At 45.4% G+C, this 25,551-nt stretch overlaps 1 protein-coding gene across 1 annotated transcript in view; it reads left to right on the top strand.

The window, feature by feature from the left end:
- The first annotated feature begins 13,270 nt into the window (after positions 1 to 13,270).
- PLB1 (phospholipase B1) overlaps positions 13,271 to 25,551 on the top strand; it is a 123,974-nt gene continuing 111,693 nt past the window's right edge. The window contains exon 1 of the mRNA XM_065890838.1: positions 13,271 to 13,328. Within this exon, the coding sequence (XP_065746910.1) occupies positions 13,271 to 13,328 (58 nt within the window). The remainder of the gene's footprint in view (positions 13,329 to 25,551) is intronic.

Genomic DNA, 25,551 nt, shown 5'->3' with positions numbered 1-25,551 from the left:
TTGAGATTCACAGCAAAATTGAGAAGTCCAGAGAGTTCCCATACATCCCCTGGACCCCACATGCACAGCTTCCGCCACCATCAGCATGGTACCCAGCATGGTACGTCCAGTACAGTCCCTGAACCAACACTGACACAGAATGCTCGTCCAGAGTCCACAGTGTACATTAGGATTCATCCTTGGTGTTGTACAATCTGGGGTTTAGACAAATGTGGAATAACATGTATCCGCCGTCATAATATCATACAGAATAGTTTCACTGCGCTAGAAATCCTCTGTGCTCTGCCTATTCACCCCTCTCTCCCCCGACACCCCTGGCAACCAGTGATCTTTTCACTGTCTCCATAGTTTTGCCTTCTCCAGGATGTCACATTGTTAGAATCACACAGTATGTAGCCTTTTCATGTTGGCTGCTTTCACTTAGTGATATGCATTTAATGTTCCTCCATGTCTTTTTGTGGCTTGATCATTCAGTTCTGTTTAGCACTGAATAATATTCCATGGTATGGATGTACCACAGTTTATTTCTCAGTCCACCTACTGAAGGACACCTTGTTTGCTTCCAAGTTTGGGCAATTGTGAATAAAGCTGCTATAAACATCCATGTGCTGTCTTCTGTGTAGACATAAATCTTTAATTCTTGTGAGTAAATATCAAGGGCTGTGATTGCTGGATTGTAGGGCAAGAGTATGAATAGTTTTGTAGGAAGCTGTACCATCTTGAACTCCCACCAGCAATGAATAAGAGTTCCTGTTGCTCCACATTCTTACCAGCTCTTGGTGCTGTCAGTGTTTGTATTTTGGCTAGAATAAGTGTGTGGTGGATTTTAGTTTGCATTTCCCTAAACATATGATGTGAAGCATCTTTTCATATGCTCATTTCCCATTTGTATGTCTTCTGGTGAGACATCCATTCAGGTCTTTTGTCCAACTTTTAAATTACATTGCTCATATTCTTATGGTTGAGTTTTAAGAATTTCTTTATGTATTTAAGATGACAGTCCTACATCAGATATGTCTTTTGCAGATATTTTCTCCTGTCTGTGGCTTGTCTTCTCGTTCTCTTGATTCCAATCAATTTTGACAGGGGAGGTCCCAGAAATCACTTTTAGTAAATTCTGACCTGTTTTCTGGGCTCTCTCGATGCCTGCTGGTTTAGCATGCATGCTGGGATTCCTTGAGTCTTACCCTGGATTGGTCTATTTTGCTTTTTTCATTGCTAATTTAGCCTTTAATCTTCATACCAACATGCGAATTTGTTGGTAGAGATCTGGCAAGCCTGACTTATAGGCTCCTGGGAGATTCCAAATTCTTCAGAAAGGAGGTGTCTGTCCTGTCAAGATTTGGAGAAATCTTGGGCAATAGTTCTTGGGTGTGCTGAGATCAGGGTTTAAACTCTATGGCAGGTGGCATGTGTGAGTCTCAGACAGGATGTATTTTTAAAGGAAACTGATGTTTTGGAGTGTCAAGGGGCTTGTTAAGAAAAAGGCAAGAAATCCAGACAAGGGGAAGGAAGAGGTAGAGGGGTTGGGGTCAGAGCTGTGTGAGTGGTAGAGAGTGTATGATGAAGAGCAGGCGGGTATTAGAAGTGGGGGGTTCGTGAGAGAGGCGGTTTTATCCCAGATGGTTTTACATTTTGAGTCATCAAGTTCCTTGTTGACCCTTGACCAAAACAATTTGAAGAACTGGAATTCTGCTCAGAAGCGTCAGGGTACCAATCAGTAAACACTGCTCATTGGGCCTGAGGAATTTTATTCTGGTCTTGTTCTAAGGTACCTCTCAAATGAGCAGTTCTACTTAAATCAAGTGTTTCCCCCTCGCACATTGTTGGTAGAAATGTAAATTGGTGAAGTCACTGTGGAAAACACTATGGAGGTTTCCCAAAAAACTAAAAATAGAATTACCATATGACCCAGCAATTTCACTCCTGGATATATATCTGAAAAAAAAAAAAAAACCCTAATTCAAAAAGATACATGCACTCCAGGGGCTTCCCTGGCGGCGCAGTGGTTAAGAATCTGCCTGCCAGTGCAGGGGACACAGGTTCGAGCCTTGGTCCAGGAAGATCCCACATGCCACGGAGCAACTAAGCCCGTGCACCACGACTACTGAGCCTGCGCTCTAGAGCCGTGAGCCACAACTGCTGAGCCCACGTGCAACTACTGAAGCCCACGTGCCTAGAGCCCATGCTCCGCAACAAGAGAAGCCACCGCAGTGAGAAGCCTGCGCACCTCAACAAAGAGTAGCCCTTGCTCGCCGCGACTAGAGGAAGGCCATGTGCAGCAACGAAGACCCAACACAGCCAAAAATAAACAAATAAATAAATAAATGTATTTTTTTAAAAAGATACACGCACTCCAATGTTCATAGCAGCATTATTTACAATTGCCAAGGTATGGAAGTGACTTAAGTGTTCACCAACAGATGAATGAATAAAGGTGTGGTATGTACGTAATGGAATACTACTAAACCATTAAAAAGAATGAAATTTTGGGCTTCCCTGGTGGCTCAGTGGTTGAGAGTCCGCCTGCCGATGCAGGGGACACGGGTTCGTGCCCCGGTCCGGGAAGATCCCACATGCCACGGAGCAGCTAGGCCCGTGAGCCATGGCCGCTGAGCCTGCGTGTCTGGAGCCTGTGCTTCGCAACGGGAGAGGCCACACACAGTGAGAGGCCTGCGTACTGCAAAAAAAAAAAAAAAAAAAAAAAGCATGAAATTTTGCCATTTGTAGCAACATGAATGGACTTGGAGGGCATTATGCTAAATGAAATAAGTCAGACAGAGAAAGACAATTACTGTATGATGTCACTTATATGTGGAATCTAAAAAATACAGTAAACTAGTGAATATAACAAAAAAGAAGCAGACTCACAGATATAGAGAACAAACTAGTGCTTACCAGTGGGGAGAGGGAGGGAGGGAGGGTCAATATAGGGGTAGGGGAATAAGAAGTACAAAACTATGAGGTATAAAATAAGCTATAAGGATGAAGTGTACAACATGGAGAAGATAGCCAATATCTTATAATAACTACAGATGGAATATCATCTTTAAAAACTGTGAATCACTATATTGTATACCTGTAACTTATATAGTATTGTGCAGTGACTATACTTCAATTAAAGAAAAAAATTAAGTGTTCCCCAAAGTGTCCATTGAAGGCCCAAGTCATCCTTGGTGAAGTTCTGCTAGAGGGGACACAGGTTGGATTGAGAAGACTCCTGGCTACTGTCAGCTGACAGTTACAGTCAACTGAAGTTGCTTTTACAATCTTCTGTCTCGGGCCCCTGACCTAATGGTCAGCTGCCTCTGAACACAGACCCAACTACCAGAGTCCCTGGCAGGTAGAATATATCAGAGAGAGAGAATGCTCTCTTCGAATCAAAATCAAGGTCTCAGGACAAACAGCCAGGATGGGAGGACATTTTTTCTGGCTTTATTGGTGACTTACAGCAAAGTTTGCTCTCAGAGGGTGCTGATCTGCAGAGAACTGCCACCTCCCTGTTCTGTGAGGCTGGTTCAGCCAGCTTACAGGAATGAGGCCTGTGTTCCACTCTGTGGTCCTCCTCCCCTCGACAAAATAACACTCAAGGACACAGGACAGAACAAAGGGACGGGTGGAAGCGAATCACTAAGGACGCAGCTCTAAAGGGGAACCCTAGCCAAATATAAACACCCAGTATTCGACAAGTGAGTAAAACAGCCAAGGAGCCTAAAGGAGAGCGGAGTTGAGGTCCCGCGTAAACGGACTTGTTGATATGGACGATGGTCCACGGGCAGTGAGGCTCGAGGGCACCACACCTGGACAAGAGCCACGGTCCACAGTGACAGGCAGGTCAGGCTGGAGCTGAGTCATGGCACCAAGATTGCAGTCAGAAAAATCAAACAAAACCCAAGAGAAAATTAAGTCAAGGCTGCTTCTTTATAAACTTGCAGCCACAGGGAACCGTCTGCAGTCACTTTCGTTTCCACAGGGGTTCAAAGGTGTCTGAAAGGAGAATAAGTTTCATAGGGGAAGAAAGAGGAAATGCTGGCAGTCTGATTGGCAAGCATTTTCTTCGGGGGGATTTTGGAAACGGGGGAGACTCTGATAGACCTTCAAATCTATTTGCCAGTCCTTGATTGGTTCGCTATCCATCAGTTATAAGACTGGGAAATTTTCAGATTTTCCTGGGGTTTTTTTAGGAGGATTATTTTGAGAGATTTCTCAAGCATAGGAGGACACCTGGGCCAGACAGAGACCAAGCAGGGCTCCCTTCCTTTGTGTGGTGATGTATTGTTCTTGGTCCCAAGAGTGCAATTCTTGGGACACAGTTTCCTCCTGTGTGCAAAGCTGCAATGGGACTTTGCAGAGACTGCGCAGGCGGTTCCAATAGGCTCATGTTTGGATGGCTGACAAAATTAAGTGATGTAACACAGCTACAGAGAGCGCAGGAGCAGTTAATCTGCCGTGAGGTAGCACTGGCTTCTGTTCACCAGGGGCTCCGGAGGATGACTGCAGCCAGGCTGGGTATTTTCATCAATGTAGCAGTTGTTGAGCATCTGCTGACATCAGACCCTGTGCTAAGTACTAAGGACACAGCAGAGAACCATTTGGCCCTTGCCCTACTGGAGTTTGCAATCAGAAAGACAGGATAGACCTTGAACAAGCAATTCCAAGTGTGTTGAATATTGGAGGAGAAGCAAGGCCAGGGAACCGTGAGACAGGGCCTGACACTTGCTGGGCCAGATAAAGCATTTTAGGAAGAAATATTTATGCTGAGCCTGGAAGGAGAGTTAGTGAGGCCAAGGGGTGGGAAGGGGATTGGTGTGGCCTGAGAGTTCCAGGCAGAGGGAACAGCATGTGTTAAGGCTCTGAGGTGGCAAAAAGGATGACACGTTCAAGGAAGTGAAAGGAGCCTAGCAAGCCTGGGGTCCAAGCAAAAGGGTAGAGGAGGGCTTAAGGCTAGAGGGAGGAGGGGGACATGTAGGGCCTTAGAAAGCACGCCAAGATGGTTAGACTTCGTCAAAAGGACAGTGGGAAGCTGTCAAAGGCTTTTATACGAGGGTGTGACATCAGATTTGCACTTCAAAAAGATCCTTCAGGCTGTTGTGTGAAAAAACAAACAAACAAACAAACAAGATTGGAACAAACAAGAGGGGACATGGAGCAGATATTACAGCCATTCAGGGGAGCAGAGATGGTGACATGGGCCCGGGGTGGGGCGGTGAAGACAGAGAACGATGAGTGAGCTCATGAGGTGATTGAGGGTCTAGAATTGATGAGACTCAGCAATGAATGATCTGTTGGGGCTGAGGAGATGAAGCTTTCAAGAATCATTCTTGGGTCTGTCTACAACCACTGCTGCCACTTCCTGTAGGAGTGCAAATGAGTGCAGGAAGAGCATACGTCCCGTTCTTAACTCCTTGAGTTTGAAGTCCTATGAAGTATCAAAGTAGAGATGCTGAGTCAATGAATCAATAAGTTTATGGGGTTTGAAGGTTGAAAGAGAGGGCTGGCTGGAAATGGAAAGGTAGGAGTCAGTGATGCACAGATTTTAAATGAAGCCGTGTGTGTGTGTGTGTGTGTGTGTGTGTGTGGTTGGGGGGTGAGATCACCTTGGGAGACAGAGAGAGAAAGAGGAAGGTCCAGGCCAGAGTGTTGAGGAGCTCCAGAAGCAGAGGGGGAGCTGGCAAAGGAGGCTGAAAAGGAAGAACTGGAGAGAAGAAAGCAGGAAACTACAGACATGCAGGCCTAGGACAGCACTTTCTGAGAAGAAGGGTAGCAGTCAGCCGTTAAACGCTGCTGAGATGTCAGGTAGGACGAGGTCTGAGGGCCTCACCGTCCAGTGGATTGAACAAATTGTTGATCTTAGAGTACGTCTGCTAGAGTGATGGGAGCAGAAGCCGCGGTGGAGGGCAGGGGAGATGAGCAAGGGGAAAGGGTTTTAAAAGGTCACCCCCTCGGGGATGGGTGAGGGGTTGTGGTGGCCAGCCTGCAGGGGCTGGTCCAGGAATCCAGGCGAGAGATGCTACAGGTCAAGAGCCTGGAGCCTCGGTCTGCTTAAGAAAACCTGGATCTCAATGTCTGCAGAGAGGAACAATTGGAAACTTGGCTCCAGGTGGCTCCCAGAGCAAAGATGAAAGAGAGTGGGGCGTAGGAGGAGGCATCCGGGGTTTCCATGGAGACCACCCTGAGCTTCCGGCCGCTCTCTGGAGAGCCTGGGATTAAGGCCTACAGCCCTGGGTGTTCCTGGTCATACGTGTTTGGCCCCTAAGAGGCCTACAAGGGTCAATCAAGGAACAAACGGAAATGAACAAAAGTAAGGAAGTATTGTGTCTTGGGTTGAGGACTGGCCTTTGGGGCAGAAAAAAACAGTGTTAAAAATCTGGTCTCACCACCTGCTCTCCGTGTGATCTTGGGCAAGCTTCTAAACATTTCTGTGGTTTCTTAGAGACTGTCTTCAGAGATGTTACAGTATGAAAATGTACGGGGATTAGAATGGAGAAAATTAGGAATTTGAAAATTCTTTTTCCTCAGGTTTTCTCTTCTGGGTTCTAACAGGTTATAACCCTGCAGTTATAAAGAAGGTCCTTCCAGAATCAGGGAGAGAAGAAAGGAGTACAGGCTGGCCTGCCTCAGCCAGCAGTGCTCCGAAGAGAGGCACACAGGCGCCCCCTGGGAAACAGAGCCTGAGGTGACAAAGCTCCGCGGGGCTGTGCTTAATCCAGGCCTGGCTACGCTGATGACTGGAGCCCAGCACAGATCTGCCTGCCCAGCCCCGCCTGGCCCAGCAGGCCCATCTGCATCGGCGCCCTGGGACAGAAGGCCGGCCCCCTCCCACTCCCAGCCCACTTGCACGGCCCTCTCCCCAGGTGATGCCCATCACAGGTAAACAGGGAGCCGGCCAAGCAAGCACACTTGTGTATCGTCATCATTACTAAGGCTATTAACACCACGTGCAGCGTGTGTGAGGGTGGATGACGGCCCAGCTCCACAGCAAGCTGGTGACGCCAGGCCACAGCCGTCTCCTGCCCCACAGCCCAAGGCCCAGAGGCCCCAGTCTGGATCAGCAGTGCGGATGGAGAGACGTCGACAGCCGGTAAGCTGCCCCGATTTGGTGGTAGAGAGGCGCTCTTCCGTCTCTGGATCCGTGGTCTGGGAGAAGCCCTCCTAGCAGGTGGTCCACTCTGAACACAGGCCAGGGAAGCATGTGGGGTCAGGCCATGAGGGGCTGCAGGAACCAGGATCCTCCCGGCATGGTCCTAAGCACGCGAGGTTCCCAGGAAAGGCCAGGAGACTGTGGTTATTCCCTTTGGATTTGAGGAACAGATCATAACTCTCAAAGGATGCAAAAGAAATGGAATAAGGGAAAGCTTAGCCACATGGCACAGTTCCCTCGGGAGCACCCCCCTCAGTGGGCAGAGGACTCTCACACCACTTCTCTCCCCAGGGCACTCGCCCGGCCCTGCCCTGGGGATCTCAGCTCTGGAAGATCCAGGGAAGAGCTTTTCCTGCGTTCCAGTGCCTACTGGCCCTGCTGGCCGACCTGTCTCCATGGGAACCCTCTTCCCAGAGTGGAGATGCGGGCCCTGGTTTTTATGTTGGTATCTGCTAGTGCAGGGTCTGTGTCGAGTGTCTCTGACTTGAACCTGACCACTCCTGGGCTGTGGTAGAGAGGGCAAGCACTCCGGGTTCTACCCTGAGTAGCTGAGCAATGAAAAAATTCCATTGCTGCAAGTGGTCGGGGTGATCCAGCCCTACATGATGAATGGGGAAAGAGCCCTGGACTTGAATCAGGGAATCCAAGACCTATAGCTCAGGCCCTTAGTCACAGACTGGCCCTCCGGCTTCCTCTGCCTCGGTCTCCCCCTCTGTACAATGGGGGTGGAGGGGACTGACTAGACGGCCGCTAAGGTTCAGGTGCTCTCTGACCAGTTCTGACCTAATCCCTGCTGCTTTCCTGCCTCTGGGTGGGATCCTCCCGGGGAGGGGAAAGGAGGTCACAGCCGGGCGTCCACCAACTGGGATGGAGCAGAGCGTCCCTGTTTGGTTCTCTGGTCCTCCTGAGATGGCCTCCACAGGTTAGTGGGTACCCGGAGCCCGGGCCGTGAGGTGGTCAGGCTGGGTGGCCCGCTCAGACTCAGCGCCCAGGAGGGAATGTTCGTACTGCCAGACTCTCCAGCCCAGAGGCTGCCCTCCACCAACGCACAATCAGACTCCTTCCCGGGTTTCCCTCCGGAAGGGTGTTTAAGACCATTTCATCGGGCTCATCTCTCAGTCACACCTGGGAGAAACTCACAGCTGCGGAGGTAGAAGACTTGGGTCAGAACCTCCTCTTTACAACTTACTGGTTGGGTGACCTCAGCCAAGGCTTTTAAGCCTCATGAATGTAGCTGATATTAAATGAGATAATTCATTTATGAGTTTGATTAGAACATGCCGGGCACCCAGTAGGTGCTTAGCAAATGCTGTTCAAGTCTTCACCTGGGTGTAGGTGCACTAAGGTGTACAGATGGGGAAACGCATTGACGACACCCCCCAAGCCCTGCTCGGGGCGGGGGAGGGTGGGAAGGGGCCTGGGGGCTGTCTGGCTGATCATCTCAGGCTGCAGGTCGCCCCACCTGCTCAGACTCTGTGTTGTGCAAATACCGCCATCTTCCGTGTGCTGGGAGGCATAAAGGTTGGGAAGCACTGGGGGGTCTGGGGGGCTCAGAGTCTGGAGATGGTGGATGAGAGAGGGGAGAGAGGGACCAACAAGCAGAACAGCGTGTGATTTGGAGGATGTCAGGGCTCATGCTGTGGGGGCTACATGCTCCCCACCTGTAAATGGTGGCCAGTTGGTGACGGTGCCCTTCTCTGCACAAAGGTTTGTGTGGGAGAGAGGTACCCTATATGCTTGAAGTAGGCAGCTCGTCTCACCCCTTCCCCAACTGCTGTTGTCCAGTTCTTCACACTGCATGTGAGAACATGGAATTCATGCCATCAGTCTCACAGGCCGGGAAACCAAGATGCACGGAAGAGGAAAAGCCTGCAGGTGGTAACGGGCACCATGGCTGTTCTGGAACTGTAGCCCACACATCCTGGTGCTCAATGACTGGGCCTCTCCAGGTGCCAGAATCTGGCCCTTTCCCCATCTACTCCCTGACCTCGGAGGGAAGCTCCAGCATTTTACCCAGGGTTCCTGTGGGTTTCCTCTCTGGAGAGGCTGCCAGGTCAGTCTGACTTTGTCAGCATCCATGGCCCGTTCTGGCATCAAGCCACGTCCCAGGGACCTTTGGCTCGTCCAGAACAGCAGAGATGAAGCCCTCTTCATCCCTCAGTGCTGGGCAGGCCTGGCTCAACTGGAATCCATCATTAAACTTCATGCCCAACCCCCAGCCTAGGCCAATTAATTCAGAAGGTCCGAGGGTAAAGCCCAGGCACAGGTATTTTTCTTGAAAGCTCTCCAGGTGATTCCAATGTGCAAGCCAGGCTTGAGAACCAAGGAGCTGGGAGAATAATCGTGTGACCTTGGGGAAGACCATGGGCTGTGAGCTTCAATGTTGCTTCTCCATTATTTTTTCCCATCGTGCTTCATGGTATTAGAGCATCCTGCCTGTCTCTTGCTCCTCAGTGTTCTGTCCTACAACATGATGTGTATCCCTTTCATCTTTTCTGTTCTGTTGAGCTGATCTTTTTATAGTAGTCTTGGTCTCTTTCCTTTTTATTCTGACTTTCATTCATTTATTTATTCATCCAACATTGAATGAATGCCTGCTATGACAGGCAATGTGCCAGCCACGGGGGACATAGCAAAGAACAAGGAGGACAGGTCTCGTGGAGTGTATGTTCTACTGGGATTTGCCCTGTCCTTTTTTTTTATTACTAATGCTGTGATATTTGAAAATTGTATTTTTTCTAGACATGCATTGCTGGTCCCTTCCTCATTTTGTCTCTTACTTTTTCATTCCTTAATTAAACTCTTATCATTGGTATATTGATTATAAGAAAATCCACTGCCCCAGGGAAGCTAAATCTGCTCAGTTACTTGCACTGGACAGTGTTTTGCCCGTGTGTGTGTGTGTGTGTACATCCAGGCTTGTGTTTCGTATCCACAGGAACACAGGCATCTAGGTAACATTCAGGTTTGGAGATGCCTAATCCAAGCCTCTTTTCCCTTCTGTGGCTGGGAAGGGCTTGGAGAACACAGGCTTGGTTAAACCAGTTGTCTCTGCCTTTGGAGAAGAGTTAGCCAACGAATGAAGATTTGTTGAGGGCCTCGTATGTGCAGGACACCGAGCTAGGTGCTCCGGTGGGGAGGGGTTCCAGGGGTGCCAAGACGACAGGAAGAGAAAGGCCCAACTTCTCCCTCAGGAGGCCTACCAGGATCCTGCGACTTAGTTCCATGCAGGAATGAGTGACACGAGGCCGTCATGGTGAGGGCCAGTAGGTGCTTCAGAAAAGCTGAAACTGGGGCAGACAATTCTCAGGGCATGAGTGGCATCCGTGCAGATTATTCTGAAATTGACACCCCTGGTTCCACCCCTGCCACAGTTCTGGTGTGTACCCTTCCTCTTCTAGCCATGGGTCTTTTGTAAGATAGGCACCAGTGGGTACTTGTCCTAAATGACAGGCACACATTCTACCACATTGACAGAGCTCACCCAGGAGCCAGGGATTAGGTTTTCCTTTGTTGAAAGAAGAGAACAATTTTATTTACTACTGCTCACAACCATTAAAAAGACCCACAGGCATCACTTCTAGCTCCCAGTACATGGGCATTTGGTGTAGCTGCATCCTTCACCAGAGGGAAAAGCAAATCTGTTTCCTTTTTCTCAAAGTCTAAGGATTTCCTTATGGATCTGATCTACTACTCTCTGAGGTAGTGGTTTTCTTTTTTTCTTTTTCTTTTTCACTGTGACCCATGTTTAGAAATACATATTGTATCACCACATGTAGCTGAAATGAAAGTTTCTCAAAACATTACTTTAAATTCATGGGATAATAATGGGTTGTTACCCCCAGTTTGAAGAATACTCTTCTAACGCCAGTGCCCCTTTAATCCGCAGAGGCCCTGTGGCCAAGGCTTGGTCTAGCCCCGCCTTGTGGTTTCTTGGACAACAGCACACTCTCAGCTTTTTCAGTCACTAAGATGCCTTCTGACCAAGGCACGGACTGCCATCCCTAAAAGATTTGAATTCATGGGCCTGTGCCTTTCGCAAAAGGAACACCTGCTGATTGTTGCTAAAGTCTGAAGTGAAGCATCTTACCTTCTCTAGGACATGTCCTCGTAGGACATTTTAGTAGCAAAAATCAGAGAAGCTTATAAGCTTTCGGAGTTTGCCTCTGGCTTTTGACAAGTCCTTTGTCCATTGTTTTCACAGCTGCGAATAGATCACATAGGTCATCAGTGCTAATTAAGCTAACACCTAATGAGCACACCACAGAGGCTGACAAGAATGCCCAAAAAATGTTATTCCCCCACTGCCTCACAGGTGATGAGAATTCCTTGAGGCACTGACAGGACTCAAAGATTTTTTTATCTAAGAGAGACTTCAGTCTGTACTATATAAAAATGCTTCACACAGGTTAAATATGTGTTTAAGTCATTTCTCAATTTTTCTAAATGGAAAAGAGGTGAGAAGTTGGTATGTGTGCCAGTCCAGCTGGGCCATAATGGTCATGTAGAGAAGCAGTAAGAGACGGAAATACACAGACTGCAGAGCTAGGCTATTTCTGCCCATTTCCCATCACGCTTCCCACCCCACCTCCAACTGGCTTAAGCATGAGTGGGGACCTATGAACACCCATTCAGTCCAAGTAGGTTCAGGGATGCTCCTCAAAGCTGTTGGTGGCCTGGAGCTGAGTGGACTCCTGACATCCTTGTAGCAGGACAGCAGCTTTGGGTCTCTCATTGAGCTTTGTGGGAAGTTTGGTGAAGATATCAAGCGTCAGATGCTCAGAAGCATCTATGTCCAAATGGCCCCTGCACACACGCCTTGGGTTTACTTCTTCTTCCTTCTCTGCCTTGTGTGCCGCCCTCTGCCAGGCTCCAGGACCAGCCGATGGTCAGCTGGTCAAGTTGTATCAGTGCCTCCACACTCTTGGTGTGACCTGAGACCTCCGTGCAGCCCTGAGGCTGAGCCTTAGGCCCAGCTAAACCAGTGGTCACCCACAAGCCACATTTTTCTGAGCAGGTGAAAAAGGAAAACAACACTTAATATCTGGAAGCCAGAAACAAGGGGCCGCCCATTTAGTCTTCGCTTTATACTTAAGAGAACCCAACTATGATTTTTTTTTTTTTTTTTCCCAACTATGATTTTAAACATTTGAGAAAAGTGTCAGCAGATCAAGACCTGAGGTTGGGTGATAGAAACCAGCTCCAGACTCCTAGCTAGATCTCAGAAGTCAGGCTCTCAGCCTTGCTGTCATAAGGGTCACCAAAATGCAAGGATGATTTAAATATATTTGTTCTATTAACTAAAGGCCATTGTTCCTTGATACTTGTGGGAAAAAAATTCAACTTTACCCCCTCAAGGCTTGTCACCCAGGCTTTAAACTCCAGCGCCATCTGCCCAGTTTGGACCCAGCCCAGCATTCTGACTTCGTTTGCCCAAAGGAAACTTCTAGTTCTATCAGATGAGTTCCATGGCTCACCTGTCTGGCTAACATCTGTCAATTCAACATGCAGACAATAATGTGTGGCACACACTGCAGCCCAACACTCCCAGCCACCCCGGCTCTAGGTGCAGGGCTCGGAAAAAACCTCTCTGTGCCATGGAGACTAGGGAACCCAGAGACACTCCTGAGACACTGTGGGAACACATTGCCCACTAGAGATCTCACATTCGGAGATGGCTGGTTTACAGTTGTTACAGAGTACTTTCACTTCTTTCATGGTGTTTAGTTCCATAGCTTACAGCGGAAAAGCTGAGGCTAACCTAAGGGATGCCCCCCAAGCTCTGATGGCTGTGGCCGACCTGGGATTCCAGCCCAGTGCCAGCAATTTCCAGTCCCCCGACGCTAGCAATTTCTGGGCACTCACCATCCTGGAAGGCCATGCGAAGGGGGCTGTGTGGTCCTGGTCTTCTGGTGCCTTTGTCTAGAACCTGCCACCCATCTTTGACCCATCTACCTTGAGAAGTCGTCTACCTAAATGTTAATATTTATCATTTACAGCTGGTCACTGCCCTGTCAAAGGTGAAGACAGTAAAATTTATGACAGGCATCCTATCAGACAACAGAGGAGCATAAAAGGAGAAGGAAGAGTGATAGCCCATCAGTCCGCGGACGTCTGGAGGGTTCCAGCATGGGGCTGCGGCCACGCACTTTCCTCCTGGGGCTGCTGCTGCTGCTGCTGGGGCGAGGTAAGTCTGCCTTTTGCTCGGAGGGCAACCAGTGGGTCAGCCCTGCTGGTGTCCCATGTTGCTTCGGCACAGAGCTTAGGAGAGGAATTTTCAGTGAGCACAAAACGCACAGGTGAGAATAGGCAGGCTGCAGTGCTGAGCTTAAGTGCCCACAGCTGTGGGCGATGGGCAGGTCTTAGGACAGGTGAGAAGTGTGGGCGGGCAACAGCCCCGTGGTGGGGAAGCAAAAAGCCATAGGTGTAGGAGTCGTGAAGACGCGGATTCTAGTGCTCTGTGCTGCGTGGCCTTGGGCAAGTCCTACCTCCCTGGACCTTGATTCTTAACATGGAAAAGTACCACTATGACCACTAATGGTAAGCACATTTTGATCATTACATGGGCCTTGTTCGTTTTTGCTGAAAGGGCAGAGGAAGGCAGATTTGAGGATGATGAATTCTACAGGATTGCACCGCGTTCTTCAGTACTACTGACTCTGACTGAAACGAGTGGGCTCCAAGCCAGGGCTTTGGATTTCTTCTGAGCTAATGGTTAAAAGACAGTGCCTCTGTCCCTCTTCTCCCAGCCCCTGGCTCTACCTTCCTCCCTTTGTTCAGAAAGGCGGGATCTTTTAAACCGAAGAGGACCTTAAAGATGATTTTTTCTTTTTTTTTTTTTTTTTTTTTTTTTTGCGGTACGCGGGCCTCTCACCGTTGCGGCCTCTCCCGTTGCAGAGCACAGGCTCCGGACGCGCAGGCCCAGCGGCCATGGCTCACGGGCCCAGACGCTCCGCGGCATGTGGGATCCTCCCAGACCGGGGCACGAACCCGCCTCCCCTGTATCGGCAGGCGGACTCTCAACCACTGCACCACCAGGGAAGTCCCTTAAAGATGATTTTTTAACTGTCTCCAAATGAGAGGCCTGGGCCCAGAGTCAGAAAGCTCTTGCCCTGGAGCCCGCAGAGGGAGAGGAGGAGGCAGGGACAGAGGCCGGGGCCTGGCTGGGGTCCAAGCGCTGCTTCGGCTACCTACCTGGGACATGTCGGTCGCCCTCTCTGAGTCGCTGGGTGGGATGCGAGGCCAGAGAGAATGATAGTGCCTGCTCTGCTTCCTACACTGGGTGACTGCATTTTCCTGATTACTCCTGAGGCTTAGGAATCTTTATGTTTATGGACCATTTGAATTCTTCTTTCATGCAGTGACTGTTCTAGTGTGTTTCCCGTTTTCTTCAACAGGTTGTCCTTTTTCCCACTGATTTCTTTTCAGTTTTTCATATGGGCTGTGCACTTGCTATTTGTTGGTATAACCAGCAAGTACCTTCTGAAGCCTGTCTTTCATTCTCTTTATGGAGACTTTAAGTGAACAAACTTCCTAATCTGGGGGGGAAGTAAAGGGAGACCAGCCAAATGAGAACAAACGGAGGCATGTATTCCAAGGTTGCTATGGTAAAAGCTGCTATCATTTGCGTTTGGCAGAGACTCCGAGGCAGGCAGGGGAGTGGGAAAGCTGACGACGGAAGAGGGGAAGGCTTCAGGGCTGCTCTGACTGGCGGCTGTTGCCAGGGGGAAGCTAGCTGCAGGTGGCTAACTAGAAACCAGGCATCTTAAATGATTCGTTTGGGAAACATACGTGGCTTTCTCTGGTTGGTCCTGAGTTGGAAGCAGGGACAAAAGTTGGGGAGCTGCAGACACGGGCCAAGTCCTGACTGTTCTAGGCTGATTCCTTGCCCGTCTACTGCAGATGTGTGGGTCACAGTTGTATTGTCATCTATGGTCTGGCCATTGTCTGTCTGTATACTGTCTGTCCGTTTCTAAAGTTTTTTTAATCTTTTCTCGTTTGTGCTCTTTGTGTCTTCTTTAAGAACTTCTCTCTGGCCTCAGGGTCATGAAGATATTATCCTACATTTCCTTCCAAAAACTTTATAAATTGCTTTTCTCACTGGGTCTTTTTAAAGACATCTGGGATTGATTTTGGTGACTACTGTAAGAGGAGAACCTAGTTTTATATGTTTTTTCATGAAGATACCTGGTTGTCTCAGCACCATTTATTGAAAAGTCAGTTCCTTCCTCACCATTCTGAAGAGCCTCCTCAGTTCATATATAAAGGACTCATGTGCATGCATCTGTTTTAAAACTCTGTTTTGATTTATTTGTCCCATTGTCTATCCCTGTGCCAGTAGCACATTATCTTAATTCTATAGTTTTGTACTAAGCTTTATTATTTGTGAGAAACAAGTCTTTCTGTTTTTTCTTCTTCTTTTTTTTTTTTTTTTTTTTTTTTTGCGGTACGCGGGCCTCTCACCACTGTGGCCTCTCCTGCTGTGGAGCACAGGCTCCGGACGCGCAGGCTCAGCGGCCATGGCTCACGGGCCCAGCCGCTCCGCGGCACGCGGGATCCTCCCAGACCGGGGCACGAACCCGCGTCCCCTGCATCGGCAGGCAGACTGTCAACCACTGCGCCACCAGGGAAGACCTTTTCTTCTTCTTTAGAAGTGACTTGGCTTTGAACTTTCACATAAATTTTACTATTTGTCAATTTCTATCCCCCAAAAACAAACCTGTTGGGCTTTTGATAGAAATTGCTTTTAAATCTGTGACTCAAGTAGGGGAAAACAGACATCTTTACAATATTGAGTCTTCCAAATCATGAGCTTATAATTAGACCTTTAATGCCTCTCAATGCTTTATAGTTTTCTCTGAGGTCTTGCATATGTTTTGTTAAATTTATTCTTAGGTATCTAATACTTTTGGTGTATGATAAATGGAATGTTAAATTGTCATTTTGAAAATGTTATTGGTATAAAAAATAAATTTTAAATTTTGTACCCAATTAAACTCTTATAAATTTTAGTAAGTTATCTGTATTTTCTTTTGAATTTTCTGTATATACAGTCCTGCCAGTGATGACAGTCTGGTCGCTCTCTTTTCAGCCTGTGTGCCTTTTCTTTCTTTTGCCTTACTGTGCTGGCTGGTGCCTTCACTACAACTGTTCATAGCAGTGACAGTTGGACGCACTCTTGTCTTATTCCCAAGTTCAGAAGGAAAGTGTTTAATGTTTCGTCAGTAAGTGTGGTGTTTGCTACAGGCTTTTCTGTAGATGCTCTTTATGAGACTAAGAAAGTTCTATTTTATTCCTAATTTGCTAAGTGGTTTTAAAAAAAAAATCATAAGTGGGCGCTGAATAAATTTTTCTGCACTTATTTAGATGATTGTATGATTTACTCTAATCTGCTAATATGGTGAATTGTTAATTGACTTTTTATTATTTTGTTCATATTTTTCAGTCATTGCTTGTTAAATTCACCAAAGACTGCACATTGCATTTACTTGTGCTGCCTCTTTAAACCCTTTTAATCTAGAGTAGTTCTTTAGCCTTTTTTTCCCCTTTCTTTCTTTTGTGTGTGTGTGTGTGTGTGTGTCCTTGAAAATTTGAGGCTGGCTTTTTTTGTGCCCACTGCAATTTGGATTGGTCCAAACAGTTTCTTTGTTGCTAGAGTCAGATTAAACTCTTCAGGTAGAAATACAATGTAGATCATGTTGTGTCCTTGATGTGTAACATTCAGCGGTACATGTGACGTTAGCAAATATTTTCATTGGTGATGTTAAATTTGATAATTTGGTCAAGGTGGTGTCTGCCAGATTTCTCCCTTGTAAAGGTACCTCCCCCCATGTGATTTATAAGTTGTCTGTAGAAGATACTGTGATACTGATTGACTGTTCTTATACCCAATGGTTTTTAGCATCCATTGATGATTCTTGGCTGAATTATTACCATGGTGAGTGTAAGATGGTGATTTTAAAATGGCTATCATTCCTCCTACTATTGTTAGTTGGCATTCCTCCATAAAATAAAATTCTCTTCTCTGCCCCGCTCTTTTTAGGTTTTATCTTTCTCATATAAAATGGACATATGGATTCTTTTATTAATCAGTATATTATAACCCAGTCCTGTCATTACTCATTTTGATGTTCAAGTTATTGGCCAGTGAGAGCCACTTCAAGCTGACTCCTGTTTCCCCATCAATTTTTAAGGACTTTTTAGCTTTATGGAACAAGTTATTCCAGGCTAATCTTCTATTTTCCCTATCTCACCATGCAATTAGCAACGTCTTTAAGGTGCCAATTGATAGGGGATTTTATTTAGAAACCAAGATCGAGATGCCAGGGGTGTTCATTGCTTCTGGAGTGTCATTATGTCTAAGTTCTCTCAGTGGACAGAGCCAAGAAATATTTTCTTTTTAATGAGATAAATTTATACAGATATCTCTTAATTTTAGTTAGAATTAGGCTTTTATCTCCTTCCTCTATTCCTGATTTGTATTGTCCTTATCCCACAGTGTAAGCTGAGGTTACAAAAATATTGATAAATTTATTCATTTGCTGAATCCTACAATACATCCAACACAATATTAGAATTACTGGAACAATAACACCACCACAAACAAAGTTCGAAATCTCTTTGTGGTTCTTTTGTCCTTAGAATATGTCCCACGCAGGGTATATAATCAAAATACTTTGATCAAAATCACTTGTTTTAACTCTTTTTCTTTTGTTCTCTCTGTGTGGTTATGTTATGTATTTGACATATAGTTAAATTTGCCTCTGTTTCTATTCACTTATAAAGTTTCTCCCATTCCTGATTTTACTTTAGTTTTTGAATATATAAAGCATTAACAGGGTTCAAAAGTCAAAACTGTGTGAAAAGATATACCCAGAGAAGTGTCATTCCCATCCCTATCCCATCCATCCCATTTCCACCTATCCCTGTCGGTAACCAATTTCATTATTGTCATATCCTTTCTATGTTTCTTTTTGCAAATATATATTCTATATTTTCTTCCTTCTTGCACAAAGGTAATCTACTATAAACTTCTTTTTCATCTTGATTTCTTTCACTTAATGATATATCCTGAAATTACATTATATCTGTTCAGAAATCTTTTTTATTTTTTTTCCAGCTGTAGGATATTCCATTATGTACCATATCTATTCAACCAGTCTCCCAATATGCACATTAGATTGTTTCCAGTATTTTGCTACTTTAAGTAATGCTGTCATGAACAATTGTGTACATATGTCTTATTCATGTTGTTGGAGGGAGAGCTTAGGGTAAGTTCCTAGAACTGGGATTTCTGGGTCAAAGGATAAATACGCATATAGTTTTGTTAGATATTACCAAATTTCCCCCCAACCGTAGGGATTATACCATTTTACATTCCCATTGGCAATATATATGAAAATGCCTACTTCTCCACAGCTTGACAATAGAGTGTATTGTCAGGACTTAGAATTTTTGCAAATGTCACAGATGAGAAGTAGTATTTTAGTTTTAAATTCTCTGATTGCAAAGGCAGTTGTCTTTTTTTTTTTTTTTTTTAAAGACCATGTGGTCTCAGGTTCCAAACTGCAATGAAAAAGGGTAAGTTCCAAAAGCATCAACACTGGGCTTCCCTGGTGGCGCAGTGGTTGAGAGTCCCCCAGCCGATGCAGGGGACACGGCTTTGTGCCCCGGTCTGGGAAGATCCCACATGCCACGGAGCGGCTAGGCCTGTGAGCCATGGCCGCTGAGCCTGCGCGTCCAGAGCCTGTGCTCCACAACGGGAGAGGCCACAACAGTGAGAGGCCCACGTACTGCAAAAGCATCAACACTTTTCAAGTCTCATGCTTGCATCATCTTTGATAATGTCCCATTGACCAAAGCAATTCATATGGCCAACTGCAGGTTTAAGGGGTAGAGAAATAGTCTTGTTGGGAGGAGCAGCAATGTTATACTGCAAAGCAACATACATTCAAGGATAGGAGAGATTTGTGGCCATTTTGCAATGTACTTCACCTACCTTCATTGCCCTTGTTTTCCAGGATTTCATAACTATTTTTGCATGTTTATTTTTCTATATGAATTTTAGAAACAATTCGCCTAGCTTTAGGGAAAAAAAAGATATTGGTATTTTTATTGGAATTGCCGTAAATTTGCAAAATAGAAATAGGCCACTGTATCTTCTAACCAAGCCAGGTCATATATTGATGTATATGAAGGCTTTTAGTTTTTGCTATGTTAATTTTATACTTTCTATCTCGCTAAATTATTTCATTGTTTGAATTAGTTTTATCATTGATTCTCTAGAGTTTTCATGGTTAGTCCCACATTATCAACGAATAGAGATATTTTTCCTTTTTCTGCCTTTACTTCTTTTCTTTCCTGATTGCATTGTCTAATACTCCAATACAATGTTAAATAGCAAGGGTGATAGTGGGGATTCTCACCTTGTTCCTGATCTTAGTAGGAAACAAATTTTCCCTGTTCAGTTAGATGATGGACTTTGGGAATCATACATACATACGTACACATGTATGTGTGTTTTGTGTGTTCACATTAAAGAAGTATCCACAAATTTGTGTTTTCTTGAGTGTTTTTATTTTTATCAGGAATGAACGTTAAAGTTTGTTGAAGGTCTTTTTGGCATCTATGGAAATAAGTGTATTTTTTTTTCCTTTTAGATTTATTATTATGTTGAATGGTTTGCTAATGTTGAATCATCCATACATTCCTGGAATAGAATCAAGTTGGTCACAGTGTATTTTGTTTTTATATACTGCTGGATTTGGTTTGCTAACATTTGCTTAGGATTTTTTTCCCTTATATGTTCATGAATGAGATCGAACTATAACTTTCCTTTCTCTCACTACTGTTGGATTTTGATACCAATGTTAAACATTCTCATAAAATAAATTTGAGAGTGTTCCTATTTTTCTCTTTTCTAGAATAGTTTTTAATGATGGAATTTTTTTTTCCTTTAATTGGTAGTAGAACTCACCAATAAGACCATTTAGGCCTGAAATATTATTTTTTGGTGGACTTTTGACTACTGACTCAATTTTTTAATGGTTATAGAATTATTCATATTTACTTCTTAAGTAAGTCTTGGAAAGTTTTATGTTTCACATTTACTTACACACAATTCAGTGAGTCTGCAGTTTGGGATGACTTCAGGGATCTTGTCTCTGTTCCACATAGTGTCGTCTGGGATTGAATTGGAGAGTCTAAAATGCCGTATCAGGGGACTTGGTACTGGGGTGCCTTGGTACCCCTCCACACAGCCTTTATCTCTACATGAAAAGCCTGGGATTCCTTACCTTGAGACTCAGCGTCCAAAAAGAGCAAAATTGGAAGCCACAAGGCCTTTTAATGCATAGACTCAAGAATAATTTCTGCTGCTTCTGTTGGTAAATGCAAGTTTCAAGGCCAGTGTAGATTCAAGGGGAAGGAAATAGACTTCACTTCTTAAGGGGGGAAGAGTGGCAAAAGTCATATTGCAAAAGTGCATACAGGATGGAAGGAAATGCCATGGCCATCTTTGGAAAAATATACAGTCTATGTTGTATATGTGTTTCCTAGTTCATTCATTTTTGTGTTAATCTTACTCAACATTTGTAGTGTATCTTGAATCTGTGGCTTAATATCTTTCATCAGTTTTGAAAATTTCCCAGCTTGTTTCTCTTGAAATATTGCTTTTACTCCACGATTTCTGTCTTTTCTTTCTGCAGTGCCAATTAAATGTTTGTTTGCTTTTCTCACTTTATGTGCCATGTCTCTTAGCCTGTCTTCCAATTTTACCATCTTGTTGTCTTTCTATACTGCATTCCAAGTAATTTATTATAACACATATCCTAGTTTATTCATTCTTCTTATTGTGTCTAATTTGCTGTTAAACCTGATCATAGATTTGGAAAATTGGTTTTATTTTTCAAATTTAATTTACATTTAGTTCTTTACCAAATTTTCAATGTTATTTTTTAAAATAATTTTGTGTTCCTATAAATATCCTCAAGTTTGTCTTATTTATTTATTTTTAAAATTTATTTATTTTTTTGGCTGCATCGGGTCTTTGTTGCTGTGCACAGGCTTTCTCTAGTTGCGGCGAATGGGGGCTACTCTTTCATCGTGGTGCACAGGCTTCTCATTGCGGTGGCTTCTCTTGTTGCAGAGCATGGGCTCTAGGCGAGCAGGCTTCAGTAGTTGTGGCCCATGGACTCTAGAGTGCAGGCTCAGTAGTTGTGGTGTACGAACTTAGTTGCTCTGTGGCATGTGGGATCTTCCTAGACCAGGGCTCAAACCCATGTCCCCTACATTGGCAGGCAGATTCTTAACCACTGTGTCACCAGGGAAGCCCTAGTTTGTCTTTTATTTTTTAAAACATAGTATTTTTATAATTTTTGTCTGATAATTTCAGTCTCCAAAGTTTTTGATCTATTTCTGCTTTGTTTTTTTTCTGCTAATACCTGCTCCTGGATACCGTGTTTGTTTATGTGCTTGGTTATTTTTAGTGTGTGATGCTTTGACTCCTTGAAAAGTTATTTGTGAGATTCTTTGAGGCCTAGGATGAAGGCCTAGGATGAAGATGGCTGTCTTCAGAGACTATATGAACATCATCTTTCAGGCACTTGGGACATTACCATGAAGGATCACTTCAAACTAAATTTGTGGTATGAGGTTGCCTAGAATAGCCAAGCCCCATACTAAGCACTGTACATATATAACATATTCCCTTTAAGTGGGATGTACTATTCTCCCCATTTTATAGATGAGAAAACTGAGACTCAGAAGTTAAATACTTGCCCAAGTTCATTCAGCTAATAAGCACAGGAGCCTGAATGTAGTCCTGAGACTGAGTCCAGAGCCAGGGCCTTTCACCATCTCCCTGCATTACAGTAGAGCCCAAAGGAGGAAAGAACCAAACCAAACCAGGGCTTTTGTTTAAGCTTTAAAATGGGCTCACCAAAACCCATATTAAAACAGATTCCTGCTCTGAAAGTTTTGGTTTAGAAAACTGAAACATCATTATCTCAAAACTACAACTGGTGAAAACAAGTTGGCAAGGAAATCCCTGTGCCTAGTAAAATACCATTTTCACTAGAATTTCAGTTTCCTGGCATGGGTCAGAAGTTCCCCAGGAAACTGTCCTGCTTGTGAATGAAAACTCTTGCCTTGGTAACACACCCATGCCAGGCCTGTCTCTGCGAAGCCAAAGGTGGGAACTGGGTGAACTCATTGTGTGAGGAAAGGAACGCCTCTTTCATTATGAGAACAAGTAAAGTTAGTCAACGTTTGTTTCACAGGGGCCTGGAGTCCTTCCTGGAGGATGCCAGCCCAGCCTTCTAGAAATACTCTTTCCAAATAAGAGTAGAAAGCAATCTTGGAGGACTTCTGGTGGCCCATGTCCTTCCAGTTATTGATGAGGGGTCGGGGGGACTTGCTCAAGTCACCTATCTAGTTGGTGGCAGATGGTGGAACTCTGGTGTCAGACTCTCTCTTCTACATCAGATGCCTGAATCCCCATTCCCAGCCCCCACTTCAGCTCACACACATGCCTCCAAATTCCTGCCCTGAGTAGCGGGCACAGGTATGGGATTTTCTCTGGGGGCTCAGAAGTCCTACTTTCCTGGGATGTCATCTGCACCTTGTAGATTTTGAGGACTTTATTGTCAATCATCATTTTCATCAAGTTGCATTTTTGCTACTGTCAGTTAACTGTCTGAGCACCCTTCTAAGAACCCAAGTAGGGCTGAGCCTGCCAGGGAGATAATAAACCAAATGTACGGAACCCTCTGGGGAGAGAGAACTGATCTGCATAAAAATCACTGGGGAAGAATTAAGTACCAAAATAGGTGTAAGTAGCTGTAATAAAAGCAACAGGATTCAGAGAACTGAGAGATGAATGTGGGCTGAGAATTTTCACGTGGGAGGTGAAACTCGATTGAGTGTGCTGGAGGATGAGGGGGCTTAAGATAAAGGCAGAGGAACAGGGAGGGCATGCAAGTGGGGGAAACAACATACCCAAAGGCAAAGTCAGGGCTCAGCGTGATGGGTTTGAGGAGCAGGGAGTGGGCCTGTTGGGCTGAAGGGCAGGGCTGGTGTCGGGGGAGGTGATGAGTTAGGTAAAGTGAGGTTCTGAAATCCTTAGATAGGAACAGTAGAGATTATTACGGTGTCTTTTTGCTTAAAGAGACTTCTAAAGTGATTTAATCTAAATCTGTTATTTTTACATTTTAAAAAACTAAACCCTATATATAAAATAGATAAACAAGTTCCTACTATATAGCACAGGGAACTATATTCAACATTCTGTAATAAACCATAATGGGAAAGAATACGAAATAGAAAATATATATGTATAACCGAATCATTTTGCTGTACACCAGAAACTAACATAATATTGTAAATCAACTATACTTCAATTTAAAAAAAGTTTTTCTAAACCCAAAAAAACTAAGCCTTACAGAGGTTAAGTGACCAGTTCAAGGTCATACAGCAAGTCTAGAATTTGGATTGGCTGTATTGGGAAGGGGAAACTATTAAAGGTTCTTCAGCAGAGGAGTGGCCTAATGGAAGTGGTATTTTGGGCAGGATGGGTCTGCTGGTCAGACATAAAAGGTCATGCACTGAAAGAGGCAACACACTGGTGAGTCAGAGGCCCACCTGGCTCTTAGAAAGAGGCCCAGCAGGGAGTTTGCTGGGCTCTGGGAAGACCCAAGTGTTTTCCTCCTGAGTCAGGCAGTCGTTTCCTCTTGCACTCTTGCATCTCAGGGAGAAGCAGTGGTCCTCGGGCAATGCTCCCTTCTTCAGACCAGAACCTCCCAGTTGTCTCTGGGAGGAGACCTTCTCGATGGGGGAGACATGAGGCCCCCCGACAGTTTCCTGGGATCCCCCTCCTGTTGGAGCTCACTAATCCTTGCTTCTGCCCCCAGCTGGCTTTGAGGGTCCCTGGTCCCTTTAAATTCTGGCCCCTTGGGGCTGAGGCAAAGCTGGAGCACAATGATGGAGGGGTCAGGGCTCTGACCTGCCACTGCCCAGGACCACTTGTTCATCTTTACCATGGGACTCTCTTCTTTGGGTTTTTCCTTCCTGGCTGTGGCCCTGCCTCAAGTGTCCCCATGAGGAGATTAAGGAAAATACAATCTAAAAGGGAAGCAGTCCTTGTCTGAGGTCATATAATGACCCCAGGGCCAAAGGTCAGGTCAGCTTTGAATGTGCTCTCTCCTGTTAGGACTGCCCTTAGAACCATCTTCCCTCTCCTGGGGCACAAGATGTTTGAGGTTGAGTGTTGGGTGGGCATCAGAGATGGAGACGGGAGGGTGCGTTGGTCTCTGTCCAGGATGGAATTTGTAATGGGTGTCTCCTCGGGGTCATCAGCACAGGGCATGGGTATTTAAAGAACGGTGGTTTGGGACTTCCCAAATAATCTCTAATTTTTTAATAATCTCATCAGACTTAAGGTTGTGTCTACCCCAAAATTGTAACAGTGTTAATTCGAAATCATTTTTTGGCATCCTGCTGTTAAATCTATTTCGATTGCCTGCTGGGTAAGGTAAGGGCAGCTGAAAATACCTTTCTTGTAGACACGGCAAAGGAACAAATTTCCGTATGTTGGCAACTCAGCTACAGAGCAACACACACAAAACACCTTTGTATAATTGCCCTTTAAAACATTTTTATTTTATATTGGACTATAGTCAATTTATGACGTTGTTAGTTTCAGGCGTACAGCAAAGTGATTCAGTTATACATGTACATATATTTATTCTTTTTCAGATTCTTTTCCCATTTAGGTTATTACAGAATATTGAGCAGAGTTCCCTGTGCTATACAGTAGGTCCTTGTTGGTTATCTATCTTATATGTAGCCGTGTATATATGTTAATCCCAGCCTCCCCATTCCCCACCTTTCCCCTTTGGTAACCGTAAGTTTAACAGACTTCGGTCCCAAGGAAAGCAGGCCAGACTAGGTTAAGGAAAACTGAGCTCCACACACAGCCTTCGATAACTTGCTGAGTGGTCTTTGGCAAGTTTGCTAACCTCTCTGGGTTAAACGAGATGATCTCAAAGTTCAGCCCACCACAGGCATTCTAGAATTCTAAGACAGAGGTCAGTCTAGCTACCCCAGAAAGGTTCTCTGGCCCTTGGGTCGCCCTCACTGACCGTGGCACGTGACTGCCCAAGCACCCTGATAACATCCTGCGCTCCTCAGAGCACTGTTGGTATAGGAGCAGCAGCCGTGCGTGACCTGTGCGGTGCCTGCTGGCAGGTCGACAGCAGCATCCCACAGGCCCTAAGTGTGAATGGGGATAAGATGCTGCACAGGGTGACCGACGAAGCCCAGAAGACCTGCTTACAGCCCAGGACAGCACAGAAGACAAACCCTGGCTGACTTGGACCCTCCCCTTCCCAGCTTACCCAGATAGCTCACTGGTT

The sequence above is a fragment of the Phocoena phocoena genome, chromosome 14 (assembly GCF_963924675.1).
Source record: "Phocoena phocoena chromosome 14, mPhoPho1.1, whole genome shotgun sequence".
In the NCBI taxonomy this organism is placed as follows: domain Eukaryota; kingdom Metazoa; phylum Chordata; class Mammalia; order Artiodactyla; family Phocoenidae; genus Phocoena; species Phocoena phocoena.
The sequence above is the reverse complement of the archived record's forward strand: the minus strand, read 5'-3'. Positions and strand labels throughout refer to the sequence as shown.